The 17,229-nt window shown below is 38.6% G+C and overlaps 2 protein-coding genes across 5 annotated transcripts in view; one reads left to right on the top strand and one right to left on the bottom strand.

Moving 5' to 3' along the window:
- The window catches only part of TRPC1 (transient receptor potential cation channel subfamily C member 1), a 47,528-nt gene extending 42,651 nt beyond the window's left edge, over nt 1-4,877 (top strand). Inside the window, exon 13 of the mRNA XM_074963833.1 lies at nt 1,809-4,877. Within this exon, the coding sequence (XP_074819934.1) occupies nt 1,809-2,036 (228 nt within the window). The 3' untranslated portion in view covers nt 2,037-4,877. The remainder of the gene's footprint in view (nt 1-1,808) is intronic.
- Nucleotides 4,878-7,931: 3,054 nt separating this feature from the next.
- The window catches only part of PCOLCE2 (procollagen C-endopeptidase enhancer 2), a 46,545-nt gene continuing 37,247 nt past the window's right edge, over nt 7,932-17,229 (bottom strand). Inside the window, exons 6-11 of one of the 4 annotated variants that reach the window (XM_074963829.1) lie at nt 17,042-17,193; nt 13,862-13,945; nt 13,571-13,672; nt 10,890-11,057; nt 9,110-9,154; nt 7,932-8,320 (exon numbers count right to left, since the gene is read on the bottom strand). In XM_074963829.1, coding sequence (XP_074819930.1) covers nt 8,178-8,320; nt 9,110-9,154; nt 10,890-11,057; nt 13,571-13,672; nt 13,862-13,945; nt 17,042-17,193 — 694 coding nt within the window. In that variant the 3' untranslated portion in view covers nt 7,932-8,177. Of the gene's footprint in view, nt 8,321-8,377; nt 9,155-10,889; nt 11,058-11,756; nt 11,822-13,570; nt 13,673-13,861; nt 13,946-17,041; nt 17,194-17,229 lie in introns of those variants that run through there. The other 3 variants (XM_074963830.1, XM_074963832.1, XM_074963831.1) reach the window with 3 other exon arrangements.

Raw genomic sequence — 17,229 nt, 5'->3', positions numbered from 1 at the left:
GGAGGATTTTTGCTCCATCCCCAGACACGTTAACAGACTTTTCCAGTAGCTGTACTGGCCGTGAATGCATCCCAAGTCTTCAGGGCAAATTAATCATTAAACCCGCTTGCTTTTAAACCATGTATTATATTTACAAAGGTACACTCACCAGAGGTGCCTTCTCTGGCTTCATGGTGTGGGAGCCTGCCTTGGGAGGGTTGGGAGGGTATTGGCTCCAGGGTGATAAACAGTTCCTGGCTGTCAGGGAGAACGGCTTCTCTGCTTGCCTGTTGTGCACTATCCTCCTCCTCCTCCTCAAAATCCTCATCCCTGTTGCGTGAGACTCCCCCTTTGCAGGTGTCCACCGGCAGGGGTGGGGTAGTGGTAGGGACAACCCCCAGAATTGCATGCAGCTGATCATAGAAGCGGCATGTCTGGGGCTCTGACCCAGAGTGGCCGTTTGTCTCTTTGGTTTTTCGGTAGGCTTGCCTGAGCTCCTTAATTTTCACGCGGCACTGCTGCAGGTCCCTGTTATAGCCTCTGTCCATCATGCCCTTGGAGATTTTTTCAAATATATTGGCATTTCGTCTTTTGGAACGGAGTTCTGTTAGCACGGATTCATCTCCCTATACAGCGATCAGATCCAGTACCTCCCATTTGGTCCATGCTGGAGCTCTTTTGTGATTCTGGGACTACATGGTCACCTGTGTTGATGAGCTCGCCACGCTGGCCAAACAGGAAATAAAATTCAAAAGTTCCCGGTCCTTTTCCTGTGTACCTGGCTAGTGCATGTGAGTTGAAAGTGCTGTCCAGAGCGGTCACAATGGAGCACTCTGGGATAGCTCCCGGAGGCCAATACCATTGAATTGCATCCACCCTACCCCAAATCTGACCTGGCGATGTCGATTTCAGCACTAATCCCCTCGTTGGGGAGGAGTACAGAAATCGATTTTAAGAGCCCTTTAAGTCGACCAAAATGGCTTTGTGTGGACGGGTGAAGTGTTAAATCGATCTAACGCTGCTAAATTCGACCTAAACTCGTAGTGTAGAGCAGGGCTATGAATCCAAAATATAACTGTCGGCACAGAACACGAACAAAAATATTTATTTCAGATTTTAATTGAGGTTTTTAATTAAGGCTGGCATAATTTTCATGTTTCAACAAAACAAAACCTGTTAACCAAATCTTTAATGGCCCTGCTGCTTGATGTAAAACCTGTTAACACTTTTTTCTTCAGTGTTGAAATTTGTAATAATTTTGAAAATGGTGCAGTTAGAATATGCTAAAGGTGGGGGGGACAACTAATTTTAAACATGTCACATGACATGTCAAAATAAATAACCAAAAAAGGAACACTGGAGTCTCTTAATTTTTTTTTGGTTTTACATTTTCTTTAAATAAACATAGTTAATGTACCCTATAATTATGCATACTAATTGCTACTGCTCCTTCTTGCAGCCAAAAATATTTCAAGCAAACCAGATTGAAAGACTGTACAGAACGTACATTTAAGTATAGAAATACTATTAATGACTAGATGATGGAAATCTCATACATCTGTATAACTTTTTCCAAGCCAGTTAGATTAAAAGACTTTCATTTCTGCTTTATGAATTGGGCATTGTAGGCCTGATTTTTATCTCAAAAGGCTGCACGCATTGTCACATGCATATACACAAGTTGAAAATTGGTACATACAGATTTCCAATTTGTGTGCACATATGTGGTGTTGTCCGTGCAATTGTACATAGGCTTCAGGGCTCAAAAATTAAATTAACACATAAAAATAAATCCCTTTTGTTTAGTAAACCTATATCTTTGTTTAAAGGAATGGAGAAATCTGAAGCAAAAGAGGGACGAGAATTACCAAAAGGTGATGTGTTGTTTAGTCCATCGTTACTTAACCTCCATGAGACAAAAGATGCAAAGCATGGATCAAGCAACGGTGGAAAATCTCAATGAACTGCGGCAAGATTTATCAAAATTCCGAAATGAAATGAGGGATCTGCTTGGCTTTCGGACATCTAAATATGCTATGTTTTATCCAAGAAATTAATGTCCAGCTTTTAGAACATGTCTAACTGTAGTTGAAAGTGTTGGCCTAAGTCTGTTGTTGCCAGACCAATAGAAAAGCAAATTTTTTGCGCAACCTTAAATTTGAAAATGTATTTGCATGAGTTTCAGCTGAGTTCAAAAGATGTGGAAATGAATGCAAAAACTATCATTCTTTTAAAGCTCTTTAAGTGTGTAATGTACAGTATGTAAAATATGTATATAGCATTTTACAATAAATGTTCCCCAAAATATGGATTTTGACAGGTCACATTACAGCTATCAGGCTTCAGGTCTTCATAGGTGGCATGTTGCATCTATTTCCCCTATTTTTGCTGTTTTGTCCCTCTTGGTTACTGCTTTTTCAAGTTGTGGGAAAAGGTGGAGATCTTAACAATACTTAAAAATATACCTGGTGCTTTCGTAATAGAAATGTAACCAGTATATGATTTAAAGTAGGTTGCAATAGAAAGTTAAAGACTGCATGACTCTGAAAATGATATCAGGCAGCGTTAGTAGGTGTACAGTAAAAGAACAGGTCAGCTGAATATTAGGAAAATTTCCGACCAGTTTTTGTACATGATGCTGTTGACTGAATGTTAACAACTGTAAAACATTGGGAAATGAAATTTGTGATTTGTTCCATGAAAATTGCAGGGTAGTGGGGATGTTGAAATCTTGAACATAGAGCCAAAGTAAACTATCCATCTCCCGAACTTTCATGGATCCATTTAAAATAGTTATGTCCTCTCAAAAACATGTGAAGATTTTTCATGTGTGTACATTTGCAATATGCAACTCTTGAGATCTGGGAATTTTTTTAAAAATTAGCCTCTTAATTTTGAGTAGTGTTCAGAAACCTTGTGTATCTGGATTACACACAGTTGTTCTTTGGCATAGGAAAACATAATTTTTAAACAAGAATTAGATATCGGTCTAGAGCATGAATGTCACTTGTTTGCAAGGCTAAATATTTCTTGTCCATTAAAACAAATGGAAATATTGTACAATTATTTCTGTGTAAGAACATACACTATGCCTGTACATTGGAAGATATGCAATTCAGAAGGCTCTGTTTTAGAGTATGTATACACCGCAGCTGTGAGTGTGTTTTCCAGCACAATAGTACTCCTGGGGAAATTCTGAGCCAAAAAAGTATTAAAAATTCTGCAACAAAAAATTAAAAATGTTGCACACGTTTTAAAATTCTGCAAATGTATTTGTCAAAATAACACTACATAATAACGCCAGTTTCAATTATTTTGGTAATTTATTTCAAAATATCTATCAGCAGGTATGTCGGTAACAATACAGACAGACACACAAATTCCCCCAGGAGTAGAAAGTTAAAGAAACCCCTGTGACAATCCAGTTCCTGTTTCTCTGCCCCCTTCTGCCAACAGAGCCAAGCCCTGGGGGCCCCCCAGCCCAGATACTCACACCTACTCCAACCCAGAGCCCAACTGCAGGGCCCCCCTTAGCCCAGAGACATCTGCCCCCTCTCTCCCTCCCCCCTGCCCCAGAGCCCAGCCACACTCCCCCCACTGCGCCCCTCTAACCCTCAGAACCCAGGGAGAAACAGCCTGATGCTCACTGCCATCTCCTTCTCTCAGGGCATGCAGGGAACTGAAGCGGCTGGGAGCCCTCTAGCCCCTCCCTCTCCCCCCAGCAGTGTCCTCTATGTGTGAGCTGGGCTCTGCTGGGTCCAGCGGTCCCTCCTGGCAACCAGCAGCACTGCAGCCCATTTCTGTGGGTAAAGGAAATTCTGCCTGCACACAACATGAATTTCTGCAAAATTCTGCCGTGCGCAGTGGCACAGAATTCCCCCAGGAGTAACAATAGACAGACTTGCTAAAAGTAGCAGCGTAGCTGTGGGTATCACAGGTTGTGACTTTTTCTAACCATCCGAGTATGTATCTAGGGAGCCCAGGCAGGTTTGTACTCAGGCAGCTAGCCCAAGTTGCTGCCCACACTATCCCACCTACACAGCTATTTCTAGCACACTAGCTTGAGCAGAGCTAGTGTGTGTCTGGCTACTTGTGTTGAGAAGCACCTTCCCAGCTGCAGTGTAGATGTACCCTGTGAGAGATTTTTTCATATCCTATTTTAAATTTATCTTGATATTTTTTGTTCTTCCTGAATTTACTGCTTCCAACTGTAAGGTGTTTGTATCAGAATTATTATTAAACATCATAATTATTTGTGACTTTTATTCTTCTTACAATGGAAAGTAAGGGCTTTGTGAGTTTTCTGTGATAGAGGGTACAGTATATCTTCATATGCTTGTGTATAATTCAAGTTGACAAACTATAATTGAGAAAATGTGAGACTCCTGTATTTTTTTAATATGAAAAACACATATTTATGACAGAGGATTGTTTGGCAGTAATACTGTGGAGGCAGTGTTCTCCTAACATTCTGGGTTGGATATCAGATAATTAGTGAGTCTTAAGGCCAAAAGGCGGAGGTAGCCACAGTGGCCTATAACCATAACTGATCTTGGGGCTTATAGAGAGAAGTTGAGGCTTTTGTCAATGTTCCCCCTTTTGAGGAAGTTCTTATAAAATATTTCTTGTAAAAGTAATATATTTTCTGTACTATGGAATTATGCATATCCCAAATGGGGTTTAAACATCAGGCCTTTTGATCTCCTTTCGTAGAGAGATTCTGAATTGTCTGTCAGCTTTTTAATTTGAATAAGGACTATGTTCTAAGACAACAGGATGATCAAATTCTTGACTTGGCTGGTGAGTGGTGTTAATATATAATCCGAACATAAAAGCTGTATATGTTATCTCATATACTCCGAAGAAGGAAGGAAAGAAAGAAAGAACATTTGAAAAATATGGTTGTATTAGATATGAATAAAAACATATACTTGAAACAAATATTTAGGAGAGAGCTTATCATTTCCAGTGCATTACACACCACATCAAGATATGTTAGCCTAGGAATTTAAGGAAGTTGGCTGGAAGTTATAGCTACCGATCTATTAATATTTCCACATTATTCCCTTTATTTCTCTGTCTGTAAACCAGTAATTCTCTTTTCTCCTTCCACCTGCCCAGCAGACTATAGAACTATGTTTTGTAAAGGCATTTCTCTGGAGTTGGGAAAAAAAACCCTAAAGTTTTCTTTTGCTTCAGATTTTCATGTCTAAAATCATAGAAACATTGGCTGAAAGGGATGTCACAAAGTCATCTAGTCCATCCCCCTGCCTTGAGATGGGATCCTAGAAGTGTGGTTCAGGTTCCTGTAAAGCAGAGTTTTATTCTCTATGGTACTTTAGTCACAACATACATTTTAGTGTGTTCATTGTATTTGGGACTTGGAGGTGGCTATGGTCCTCATGTCTTTCTTCTTGGGCACAAGTAAAGTAGAGACGAGTAAATGTCCTTTCTGGGTGAGGCATATTCAGTCTGGTCATATCCTTCAGACTCCTCTGTCTCCCAAGGTTTTAAGAAAGAGATTGTTTGTTTGTTTCTTACTTGACAGCTCACTGTTAATCACACCTGTGTTTCTCATACTGCCACAAGAATGGAGCTGATGTTACAGACTCCTTTCAAGCTGTAGCCTTGAACAGATTTGTTGATGAAAGGATCATCAATTAAGGTATTGGCATGGATGTGACACTTGGTTTTCAGATTTTCTGGGCTTCATCCAAGAAACATTTATTGGTCCATTAGGTAAAAAGCCTGGAAACACCTGACTGAAATATGCCTCTCTGAGGAGAAAATAGCTCTCTCCAGCTCAGTAACAAGAGTTTATGCAAGTCTAGTAATTCATTTGGATGATGCTATGGCTTCTGAAATTAGAATGTAAACCTTCAATATGCAAGTGATGGGATCACATGGAAACATTTTTTTCACCTGGTGCATTAACAGGACTCTTAGTCTAGTGGATCTGACATTACCTTTTACTGTGGATTATTTCGTTTCTGTTACCAACATCAGGAGTATTTGCTCTACTGAAATTAATTTAGTGGCCATTTCAGCCTCTTGACTTAGAATCTTGGGTATTTTTTCTTGTCACATGACTCCATCTACTTGTCTCCATGCCTCAACTGCAGCACAAATGCTCTCAACTGACATAAAAAGAATACAGCAAGAAGCTTGATTAGAGCTTATTTTGCTATAGGATTTAGGAATTTCTTCATACAAACTGCAATACTATATAAGGCATAACAGCAGCAAATGTTTCTGCTAATGAGACTGTTGAGGTATGCTGACTGCTTCAGGTTCTTTTATCTCTTTCCTTTCAAGTGAGCTGTCATTTTGTCTCATAGTTTGATCAAGACAAAGAAATTTCCTATCTCCTTTATATCCTGTACATGAAAATTCCCTTCTCCTTTTTAAAAAGCATTTTCTTCATGCCAATATAATTTCTAGCAGAACGGTCTAGCAAAGGGTCAAAAACAGATATTTTTGACTTTCTTTCTGTTTCTGGCTAAAATGGTTCCCAGAGTTTGTATCTTCTAGTTATCTTCCTTTGGTCCTATTTGGTCTGTCACAGACTAGCTGTAAGTGACTGCATCTCAAATTTGCTATTTCTAAATTTATATTTGGAATCACTGTCCCCTGAGCAGTGTGTTACTTTTTAAAATTTTTTACCTTGCTCCAATGTAAGCAGGGTTGGGGAAGGGAGGAGCGACAGGTAAAATAGCTCAAGCTAGTATTTAGGAAATCCTTAAACAGGGTGAGGGATATATGTGGAATAGGGCTTCCTCAGCAAGAAAAGAGAACCTATTTCTAGGAAAGCCTTGGGGAATAAGGCAATATGTTCAGGTTGGGAAGTTCATGAGGAGGGGCTGTGAATAGCAGCGGGGTCAGGAGCCCCCTCTGCTGTGAGGTGAGAGAAGAGATTTATAGTAAGCTGTTGGACTCTCCCTGCTATCGAAAAGCATCCCCCCAAAAAACAAACCAACAAAACTGCCTGTATTGGTGATTGGGGCGGGGGGGAATAAACCACCAGTACAGGGATGATGCCGTCCAAAATATCTATTGTGGAAGTGAGCCAGGCACCCACTTGTTATTAGCTGTTGTGAGGCTGGGGCTACATTGGTGAACAGTGATTAACAAAGTAATATCTAATATTTACATGGTCTCTAACACAGAGATTAGAACAGTTGTGTGTCGGCCCCCCCCACCACATCCTGTAAGTAGGAGAGAGTACACATAGCTTCCAGAGCACTGCACGAGTGTAAAGGTGTCACCAAGCTGTTGTCTAGGCTTGCAGGTACCAGAATGCATAGTCTACACATGAACCAGTATTTGAAAACTGAGTGTAAAACTGGAGCATTACAAATGTGGTTTGAAAACAAATGTCACTTTAAGAGCACCAAAGCAGGAGAGGCAGCTTGGTTTACTGGGTAGAGCAATGGATGGGGAGTCAGGAGACCAGGGTTCTACTGCAGGCTCTACCATTGAACTGCTAGGTGATGCTGGGTAAATAATTTCATCTCTCTGTGCCTCTATGTCCTCCTGCCTTTTTCTGTGTTAACTCTTCAGAGCAGGAACTTTCTCACATTCATTGTGTGTTCTGTACAATCCCTCGTATAATGGGGTGTCAGTCTTTGTTGGTGCCTTTAGGCACTACCATAATGCAAACAGTAGTGGGGAGGGAAACGTTTTAGAAATATGATTTTCAAATTGATGTTACCTTTAAGAATTCTCACTTTTTATTTGGTTATGTTTAAACTCACCTTTTTAATCTGAGGAATCCAAGGGATAAACTGACCTCTGAACAGTATTTATTGAAAAGGACGATAATTTCTTAAGCACCCAAGGAAGCCTGAGCTTCTAGTACCACATACAATTAGTCAGTGACAAAGTTCAGGCTTTGTGTAGTTGTAGAACGAGAAATAACAACGGGTTGTCTGCCTTCCACAGATTGTTGTTCAGTTTCTCCATTATGTGTCAGTGAAATTTACATTCCTCCATCTACTTTAACTTGAGTTTTTATTTCAGAATAAGGATCAGACAGGATGCAATGGACAGAACTGACAGCAGTAACTGGCGTTATATTACAAGCATCTCCCTGCCAGTCAACTCCTTTCCTTTATGTATAACGGCTGATAACGTGGGAATACTGTCTAACAGAAAATGAATCACTCTCACTTTGTAGCACTTCTTTCTTCCACATCAGCCTATGGGGACAGATATACCACCATGTGCATCCCCAGTACTAAGCTGAGTGTCACTCTGAATCTTGGTCTCCCATTCTCCGAAAGAGGATAGCATACTGTTTGCAGGTGTAGTTCACTGCCCCTGGACTGGTTCCTAGCCGTACCTACGTAGATTAACAATATCATTTGGCTTTTATTTGTGAAATACTGAAAAATAAAATAAACAATGTAGATAAAACATCACTAGATAAAAGCATTGCACTATAATAGTTTCAGATTTTTTTAAAGCTCTAATCCAATTCCCTTTGACTTTAATGTACACGCTGTAAGTGTGGTGCCATTCTTGAATCACAAGCATGTAAATGATCAGAGATTTTCTATTTTTAGCATGCCCTACTTAATACATAGAGAATTTTTTAATACCTTGGTGTATCGTGAGGTTTTAAAATTTTTATTAAGCATAGATAATAATGCAAGAACCCATATAATAAAACAACTTTAGAAGAAAAAGCTAAGTTAAAATGAATTACTATAAATATTGCACTTATTCTTATTTTACATCTGCACATAACTCATTCCTAAAAAAATCCTTCTGAGACAAGTATAAATTAACAGCTTCAAAGGAGTCAGAATTTGGTATGCTTCAGATCAGATGGTTATGCTGCAAATCTTGCAGTTTAAAATTTGGGATCTATTCTCCTCTATATATTTATTTCATTGACAGTGCCAGTTACATGGTTATATGTAAGGGACAGTAAACTGACAAGATCTTTTTGGTTATGGTCAGTTTTATCTTCCTGATTTTTTTACTGTATGAAAATTGTTCCTCACAAAGAGATGACAGAATGCAAGAAAAGAATTCACATTTTAACATCGTTTGTTTTTCAAGGTGTTCAGGATCTTTTGGTTCTTAGTCTTGAAACTCATGATAAAGTTGTTGGGCAGGACTTTACCTCTGCCATCTTCTTCTAGCTGGCCCATGATGATGTAGTTTAGACCTACAGAAAGGAAGGTGAGGTAAGACAAATCTCTTTCTAAACATAACTTGGAAAGAATAGTTATATTCTTGTGGGCTCTATTTACACAGGTAGTGCTGCATACATTGCATAAAAGGTGCATCCCCCACTTTCTGTTAAAAAGTAGGTTTTGGCTACAAATTGGGTAATCTGTCCTCTGAAAACCACTTTTACGTAATTTCAGTCCTAACTCAGCTAGTTTGATTCTTAGCTAGAGAAGAATGTGTCTCATCCAGTGTAAATTTGTCTAATAAGCTCATATACTTGGACAGGTATGATTTTAAAAGCCAGTTGTCACAAGTATCCTCCAGTCCCAGGGCCACAGCGGGGGTCCAGGTGCTGGGGCTTCCCCCGCCACCCCCTGCGCTACTGTGGGGGACCAGCGTTGGGGCGCTGGGGCTTCGGCCGGAGAATGGGGTTGGGCATGGGGGCTTACCTGCAGCCCCGCAGCTTCTGCCAGGGATGGTTGTGGGGCACTTGGGCTTTCCCCATCCCACAGCTTCTGCCAGGGATGGGATTGGAGGGCACTGGGGGGGAGGGGGATTTCCCTGCCCACCCAGCAGTGCTGCCACAGACTGGGGTTGGGGGGCAGAGGCTTTCCCTTCCCTGCCTGCCTGGTGGCCGGGACTCTGGGCTTCCACCCCTGGTTGGTGGAGGCCCCTGGGCATGGACCCTGTGGCTAATCTGCCACTATGCCTGTTTAAAGGGAATCAATTTACTCCATCAAGCACATTTTGTTATATCTCCCAGATATCCAGATTCCAGGCAGCAAAAGATAAAAGCAAAAATTAATTTCTGACTAGGATTTCTTCTTTGGTGCTGGCCATTTTGGATACATGTTGGAAATACCAGCGGCATACTCAGTGTTTTGCTTTATACTCTAGTTAAATTGTGATTTTTCCCTGTTCTGGTTCCATTTTTGGTTTCTTTGTTGCTTTTACTACAGTTTACTCAGGAGGCTGAGTTGAGGTCTGTTCTCAATTTCTTGTTACTATGAAACCTTGTCTAAGCATTTCTAATAACGATACACTTGCCATCTTGATTACATTTTATTGGATGTTGCCTTGGTTGACATGGTTGATACAGAATTTTGTTTGGTATAGCTATAGTGATGTTACTTCCCATCAGATATCAAGTGCGTGTATTACTATTAGACTGCCTGTAAGATAGTTGAGGTAGGGAGGTATTAGGTAAATTAGCACAAAACAGCTATGGAGGAGGAGAGGTCATCATGCTTTCAAATGTGCTCTTGGTTGTCGTATTGAGTACTCTTAGGTTTAACCTCTTTGCATTTACCCCCTCTAAATCACTGCATGTGAAAACAGGCTCCCAAACACCTAAATCCAAAACTGAAATCCAGCTAAGCTTTATTTGGGAACACCAAAACAAGTTCCTGTTGATTTTATTAAAATCATGATACTGAACCACTGCATCAATGAAGTTGTAAGAATTGTTTCACCTACAACATGTATCGGATTTAAAGTCTATGCCTAGGTTTTACAATCAAGTAGATGTTTATCTATGAAGTCTGTCATGTAGGTCAAGTGATTCTGAAAACAACTGTAAAAATGCATTATATAGATAGTTTTTTCTTGAAATTAGTTATTCTGATACATTAGCTGACTAATTAAAATTGTTAGAAGAGCTATGAAAATGGAAGCAATGGTTAGCAAAGTTTTACAGAAACCTAAAGCAGTTATTTCTCTTGTTTACTTACCTCTCCTGATGAGAGGGCACTGCTTACAAACAACAATGATCTTGGCACTCATATTCTTGCCTGCTTGCTGGATTGCTAAATTTCCTTCCTTATATACATTTATGATTGATATTGTTGCATGTAAGCTGCCGCCCCGTGGGACTGCTGTGATAACAGTTCCAGTTATTACTAGAAGAAAGAATATATTTAGTTTTCAGTATCATGTTTATTTTTATAGTAGGTTAAATTTTTGATCTGTCAGACTTGATGGATGCCCCTTTAACTCTTGCTTATTTCCAAAGGGTAAGAAGGTAACAGAAATACATTATCAGCCACCAAAATGAGGTTGCAACATTGCAAAAATCCCAGCACTTCGAATGGGTCACTCGTTATTGGTAAATTTTGGTGGTCATATTGAGGTCTGTCAAAAATAGAACTGTTTCCAGAAAACACCAACAACTTGGAAATCCAATTCTAAGTTTTGATACTTAAACTCTATGATGTTAGTTATTTTTTTAAAGAAGGGACCCACCATCATATCATCTCATCTGACTTCCTGTGTATCACAGGAGATAAGATTTTATTAACCTTTTATTTTTTTCTTTTTGATTTTTAAAATAGTTGGAAACTCTTACACCCATTATTATTTAATTGTCTTACACTGGGCTCCTGCATCGCCCATGTCTCCTTTTTGAGGAAGAAGGGGCACCATTAAGCTCACATGCCCAATAAAAAATATTTGACCTTTTTTCAGAGATGCTGAATGCCCAGAGATCCCACTGATGTCAACGGAACTTGTGGGTATTTAGGATCTCTGAAAAACAGAAAATCAAACCTGTTTATTTTCAGACATATTTTAGTATGTTTATAGTAAGAAGAACCTCCTACCTGATGATTGAATTGTGAAACTGCTAGGCTGCACAAAACACCTACACTTTTCTTTAGAAGGTGAACTGCAAAGCAAGAAAAAAGTGCCCTTTTTATTTACTCTTTAAGATACATAAAGACAACCTCTAAAGTTTAGTACATTCTTTTGGATGATTTTCCCCCTTCCTCCCCCAATAGAAATATCAGGTCTTGTCATCCCTGTTTTTGCTCGAGAGCTCTTTGGAAGACTGGAGAAATGGAGTGGGATAGTGACATGACAATAGGCTGAAAGCAGAACTGCAGTTTTCTTCAGTGTCAAAAGGCAATGGTGAATTTTAGGACCTGACTCTCATCTCACACTGGTTTTATACATATGGAACTCCACTGACTTTAGTAATTCACAGACTGCCACTTAAATTTAAGCCTATATAATGTCACTATCCTAACTCTTGTTTTCTAATCCTCCAAAGAGTCCTCAGCAAGAAAAAGACATGACCTAATATTCCTAATGTAAAGAAACAAGCAGAAGCAAACTTTAGGCCATAATTATGAAAGGAACAATAAATGGTACAACCATTTTTCTCCTTTGCAGTTCACCTTCGAATGAGATCTTGAATGATCTAATACATGCTGACTGAATAGTTTAAACATTGGTGTAACCAACATTTCAGATCAAACATTTGTGAAATTATATAATGTATTCTTTTAATTTAGAACTTCTTGCAGTTATATGTGATGCAGTCTCATCACAATAGGACTATAGATATTACATTAATGGAGACTAAGAAAACATACTTCTAAAGATCAGCTACCAAATATTACAGGTATACAATACATATAAAAAAAGAAATTGCTCTTATTTTCCAAGGGTGTCAAAGCCAGCAAAATTAAAAACTTCTGCATTAATTCAAACCCTAGATCACATACCCAAACATCTTATTTTAAAGAGGAACTGAAACTTCAGATCATCAAAAGCTGGGTGAAGTATTAAAAGCTGTTCTCTTGCCCTACGGGATAGAAGGAAAGTGCCTTGCATTGTGTCACCCAATGGCCAAAAAAGCCTTTGACCCAGATCGTGGGCTGTGATCAAGTTGCTGCACAGCTCAATAAGGGGAGAAAACAACGTAGTTTAAGGCCATTTTCATGTCCCTCTGATTGTGAGCCAATCTGCATTGAGGGCAAATTAGAGAAACCTGAAGGCTTCTCTAATTTGCACCAGCAGCCACCTCTCTATGCTGGCAGACAGGAAGGGAAGTGGCATAAGACATTACATTATGGCCCTATGCTATCTAAGGATTCACCTGTGATAGGGGATTTTTCCAGGGCCCCCAGATCTGCTGTCTTTAGGGCTGTTTTGCTATGGCAAAGTGGCACAAAGCTTCACCCAGTGTATTAGAGGAAAGCCAATTAGCAATATGATCACTGGATTAGCTCGAAAGGCTACTGTGGGCAACTTTCTTTGGCAGAGAGGATGGTGGCTACAACATGAGGTTTCAATAGCAGTAGAAGAGAGTGAGATTTAAAAAGAGGCTTCAAACAGTAATATGGGGGAATCACCTCGGAAGGTAACTAAACAAAGTCACTGACTGATAGTACTGTGCAAATACAGTAAAACATCATTTAATCACCAGTGATTTATATCTGAATAAGAAAACTATGGCTCATAGGCTTTCACAGCTTCTCCATATTTCGCCGTAGGTTATTTAAAAAAATATTTTGAACATCTACAAACTGAATTATGGAATAGTGAGTAATGCAAGTACGTACAACAAACATATCATTGTGAATAAAATATATACAGGCTGTTCCAGCAAGACAGCATGCCAGTACAGTACCTGAATCAACACTTTCATATAGCAACAGTTCACCTTCTGTGTAGTCATTTGTGTTTAGACTGAGAAAGTATGTTTGTTTCTGATACACATTCACTGTCTTTACTTCAAAACAGCTCCAGGAACGTATTGAGTCATAGATACGTGAGAGAGAGAGAGAGAGAGTATGATGATATAAAAACATTTCTTTGCATACTAATAGCAATTTACAACTACATTCTCTGTAATTCCTCAGAGATTAAACACATAGTCCCAAGTCAATAATTATAAAGAAATAAACTTTGTTGTTCTTACCAAAGTTACTTGAACAGTAATGGCTCTCAAGAGTCCCATTCCTTCTACATTTTTGCTGGCACAGGGCAACTGTAGGTTTCAAAGCTTTTTATCATAGGACAAAAACGTAAATGAGTAAAATTGATATTGAGTGTATTAAAACATTCTAAATAATATTTTCAAGATTCTTTCTGGTGTTTTCAATCTGCAAAACTAGATTTGGGATTCCAAGGGATGAATTGCCTGAAGATGATTTCAATATTCGTCTTCTTCCAACTTCCTCACCCAATCTTTATTGGATCTTTTTTATTATACACATGTTGTCTTCACTTATCTGTTTCAATGGCCATGTTAACTGAACAGAATTGAAAACGCCTTGTACAGTCCAGAATGCATACTATAAATATAGAGATTTCAGCTGTCCACTTGGTTTGTGAGGTTACAAAACTGCACGCAATAAACTGTCAGGGGTACAACTAAAACCTGTATATAAGGCATGCATTTTTTAGGAAATATTTGGTTGCAAAGTCATGAAATATGCAAGTACAGCCTTAATTAATCCCTATTGTGTCTATGCATTCAAGTATAAATGTTAAGTGGTGTGTGTGTGTGTGTGTGTGTTGGAGTAAATAGGGATGCCAAGATGGCATTAAAATGATGGCAGCTTTATTGCTGAATAGTCTTAATTTTGTGGGTTTACAATATATCACTGTTCATGTTCTTTTAATGCACAGTTTCTCTTTTTTTATTTATAGTAACAATTTGCAATAACATTTATATTTGACAATGTAATGTGATCTGAGACATGCATTCAAATTATCTCCTTGTATTCTTACCCACTGCCATGCAGTCTTAACAGTATACTTTTAAAATACCATCATTGAGACACAATGTTATAGTTATAACTAGACAGCCTCCTTCAGACACACAAGATAATCTTGCAGTTAAAGTACTGTACTGCACTGCGAATCAGGTGATACGGGTTCCATTTCCTCGCCCTGCCAATATCTTTGGATAAGTCGCTTAAACCTTCTGTGCCTCAGTTACCCATCTGTAAAACAGTACTTCCTTTCTCCCTCTTTGTTCCTTTTGTCTATTTAGAGAATATGCGTGAAATGCATATTAAAGACTGGGTGAATGCATCACAAAATATTTTGTCAACTATGACTTCGTGTGCGTTCATGATAATACTTCAAGGTATACTAGTAAGTGTAGTATATCTAGTTGTACTGTACATTTTGTAAAAATAATAAAATCTGGTTGGTACGAGACCTCACCACAGCATATGAGAAGTGGGAAGATGCTTGTGTGGATGAGAAATGTTGCAATTTAGCAAAGCATGAACTGGAGAGGGTCTGGCTGTATTTAATTAAACCTTTAAGCGGTATCAATTTTATCTGTAGCTATACTGTAAGCAACATGATTTGACCTATACAGTGAAGTTAAAAAAAACACCTCATTATGCAGCATTATGTGAAACATTTAATTGATAGTCACTGACCTACTTTTAATCCTTTGAAAACTTCATGGTTTTTCAGTACTTTGCCATTATATAATAATCCTAATAATAATGGTACTGTAAATGTATATAACTAAACATGATGGTTCATGGAAGTACCTGCTAAAAGTTAAACAGTCACTAATGGTTTAACAAGTCTAATGCAGACTTGAACTATTTTGATTTGCACGATAATAAAAGCCTGTTATTACTAAGGCTTCTGATACCAACAAAATATCCACAACGTTTCTCCACATGCCATTCAGTAATTTACCAAACGTTTAAACTGTGGAAAGTTGTTTTTGGTCATACAGGTCTAAGCCATGGAGAGCAGATCACAAATAGAGAGTTCTTCCTGTTTGTCTCTTCCCAACAAGCTCTCCTTTGTGGTCAACTCTGAGTCTGCTACATACTCTGTGAGATCACTAGTGGGCTGGTTTTATTTTTAACATCAATGGTGCCACAAGGACTGGTTTAAAAAGCTTAGAACAAATTAATAAAGGTTACAAAAAAAAAAAAGCTACCAAAATAGATGAATGGGCCACTTGATGTAAACGGTGCAATATCGGACAGCTGACAAGTTTAGGGACTGGCAAATATGGGAAGTAACAACTTAAAAAAGAGAACTTTATGTTGAGGAAGAACTGCATTAATTGTTACTCGGGTTCTCTCCACTGTCATGTCAAAATTATTTTTTATAGTTCATTATTTCAATTTTTAAAATGTTTGTTTTCTCCCAAAGACTATTTTTAACAGCTTTTCATTATATATTTTCAGCACCACATCTCTGACAACCCTTCTGAAGTCTTTATCATGACAATTTGATCTGTTTTAAGTACAAATCAACCCAAGTGCTGTAAAAACATCATAAATAATTTGTGCGTATGCTGCTGTTGTTATACATTTAATCTCTCATATTCAGCATATGAAGATTGCAAGCGTGAAGCCCTTCAGAATCACAGCAATGAGGTGTTTTTGGTGAAGCATATGGGAAACTTCCCACTGATCTTAGACACGCTGTCTATATTTAGGCAAGTATAAAGGGGGTGCTCTCATTTTTCAGTATTGCATATTTCTTTTACAAAACACCACCACAATCTTTTGCGCAAACCTAACCTGAAAGATAAAACATTGCTGTGATGTTGCCAGTAGGGTCTAATGAGAATTCAGTTGGCATCTGCACCATTTGTTAGATCTCACCAACTGGACAAACAGAGACAAGTATGGTCAATTTTTACGTACAAACTCATCCTGAAACGATTTAATGGTTTCCTTAGAAGTCTAAACCGAAACAATTTTCAGAAGAGTAATCAGAATTGTATTAAGCATAAATAAGAAATCAGTCTTGAATTGCACTATGTGATTACCATGGTGAAAGGTACATGTTAGCTAATTGCCAGAAAAACGAGCAAATGTGGGAAATGCTACTTCAGACTCTGAGCTAACATTTTTTTCACCTGTGACAGTTACAGGCACAGGAAACTCTAGCTTGGAGGAGTTTTCATTAATTATGTTAAATGGATTCTAGTGACTCCCCTGGGTGCATTAATTTTCATCCACTCCCTCAACATTTTTAATATAAACAAACCACAAAACCAAGTTCTGCTTTTTCACATGTTTTTTACTACAGTTTCCCTTCATTTTTCCTTCTCCTGGAGTGAATTCTTCTTCAATATAAAATAAACAAAACCCGTACAACTTACTTGCTGTTGCAGGGGGAGTGGTCGTAGCTGGAGCTGTGGTTGTGGGTAACTTTTTGGCTCTGAATTTATAGTGACCAATAAAGCCATCAGCAGTTAAACTTAAATCAGACAAGAACTGAATGAGCAACTCGTTTCGTTCAGATATAATGGGCCTGAAACAGAAGAAAATACTTTGGTTGTATGCCTTT

This window comes from Natator depressus, chromosome 9 (assembly GCF_965152275.1).
Source record: "Natator depressus isolate rNatDep1 chromosome 9, rNatDep2.hap1, whole genome shotgun sequence".
In the NCBI taxonomy this organism is placed as follows: Eukaryota; Metazoa; Chordata; order Testudines; family Cheloniidae; genus Natator; species Natator depressus.
This window is presented reverse-complemented; position numbering and strand designations above follow the sequence as displayed.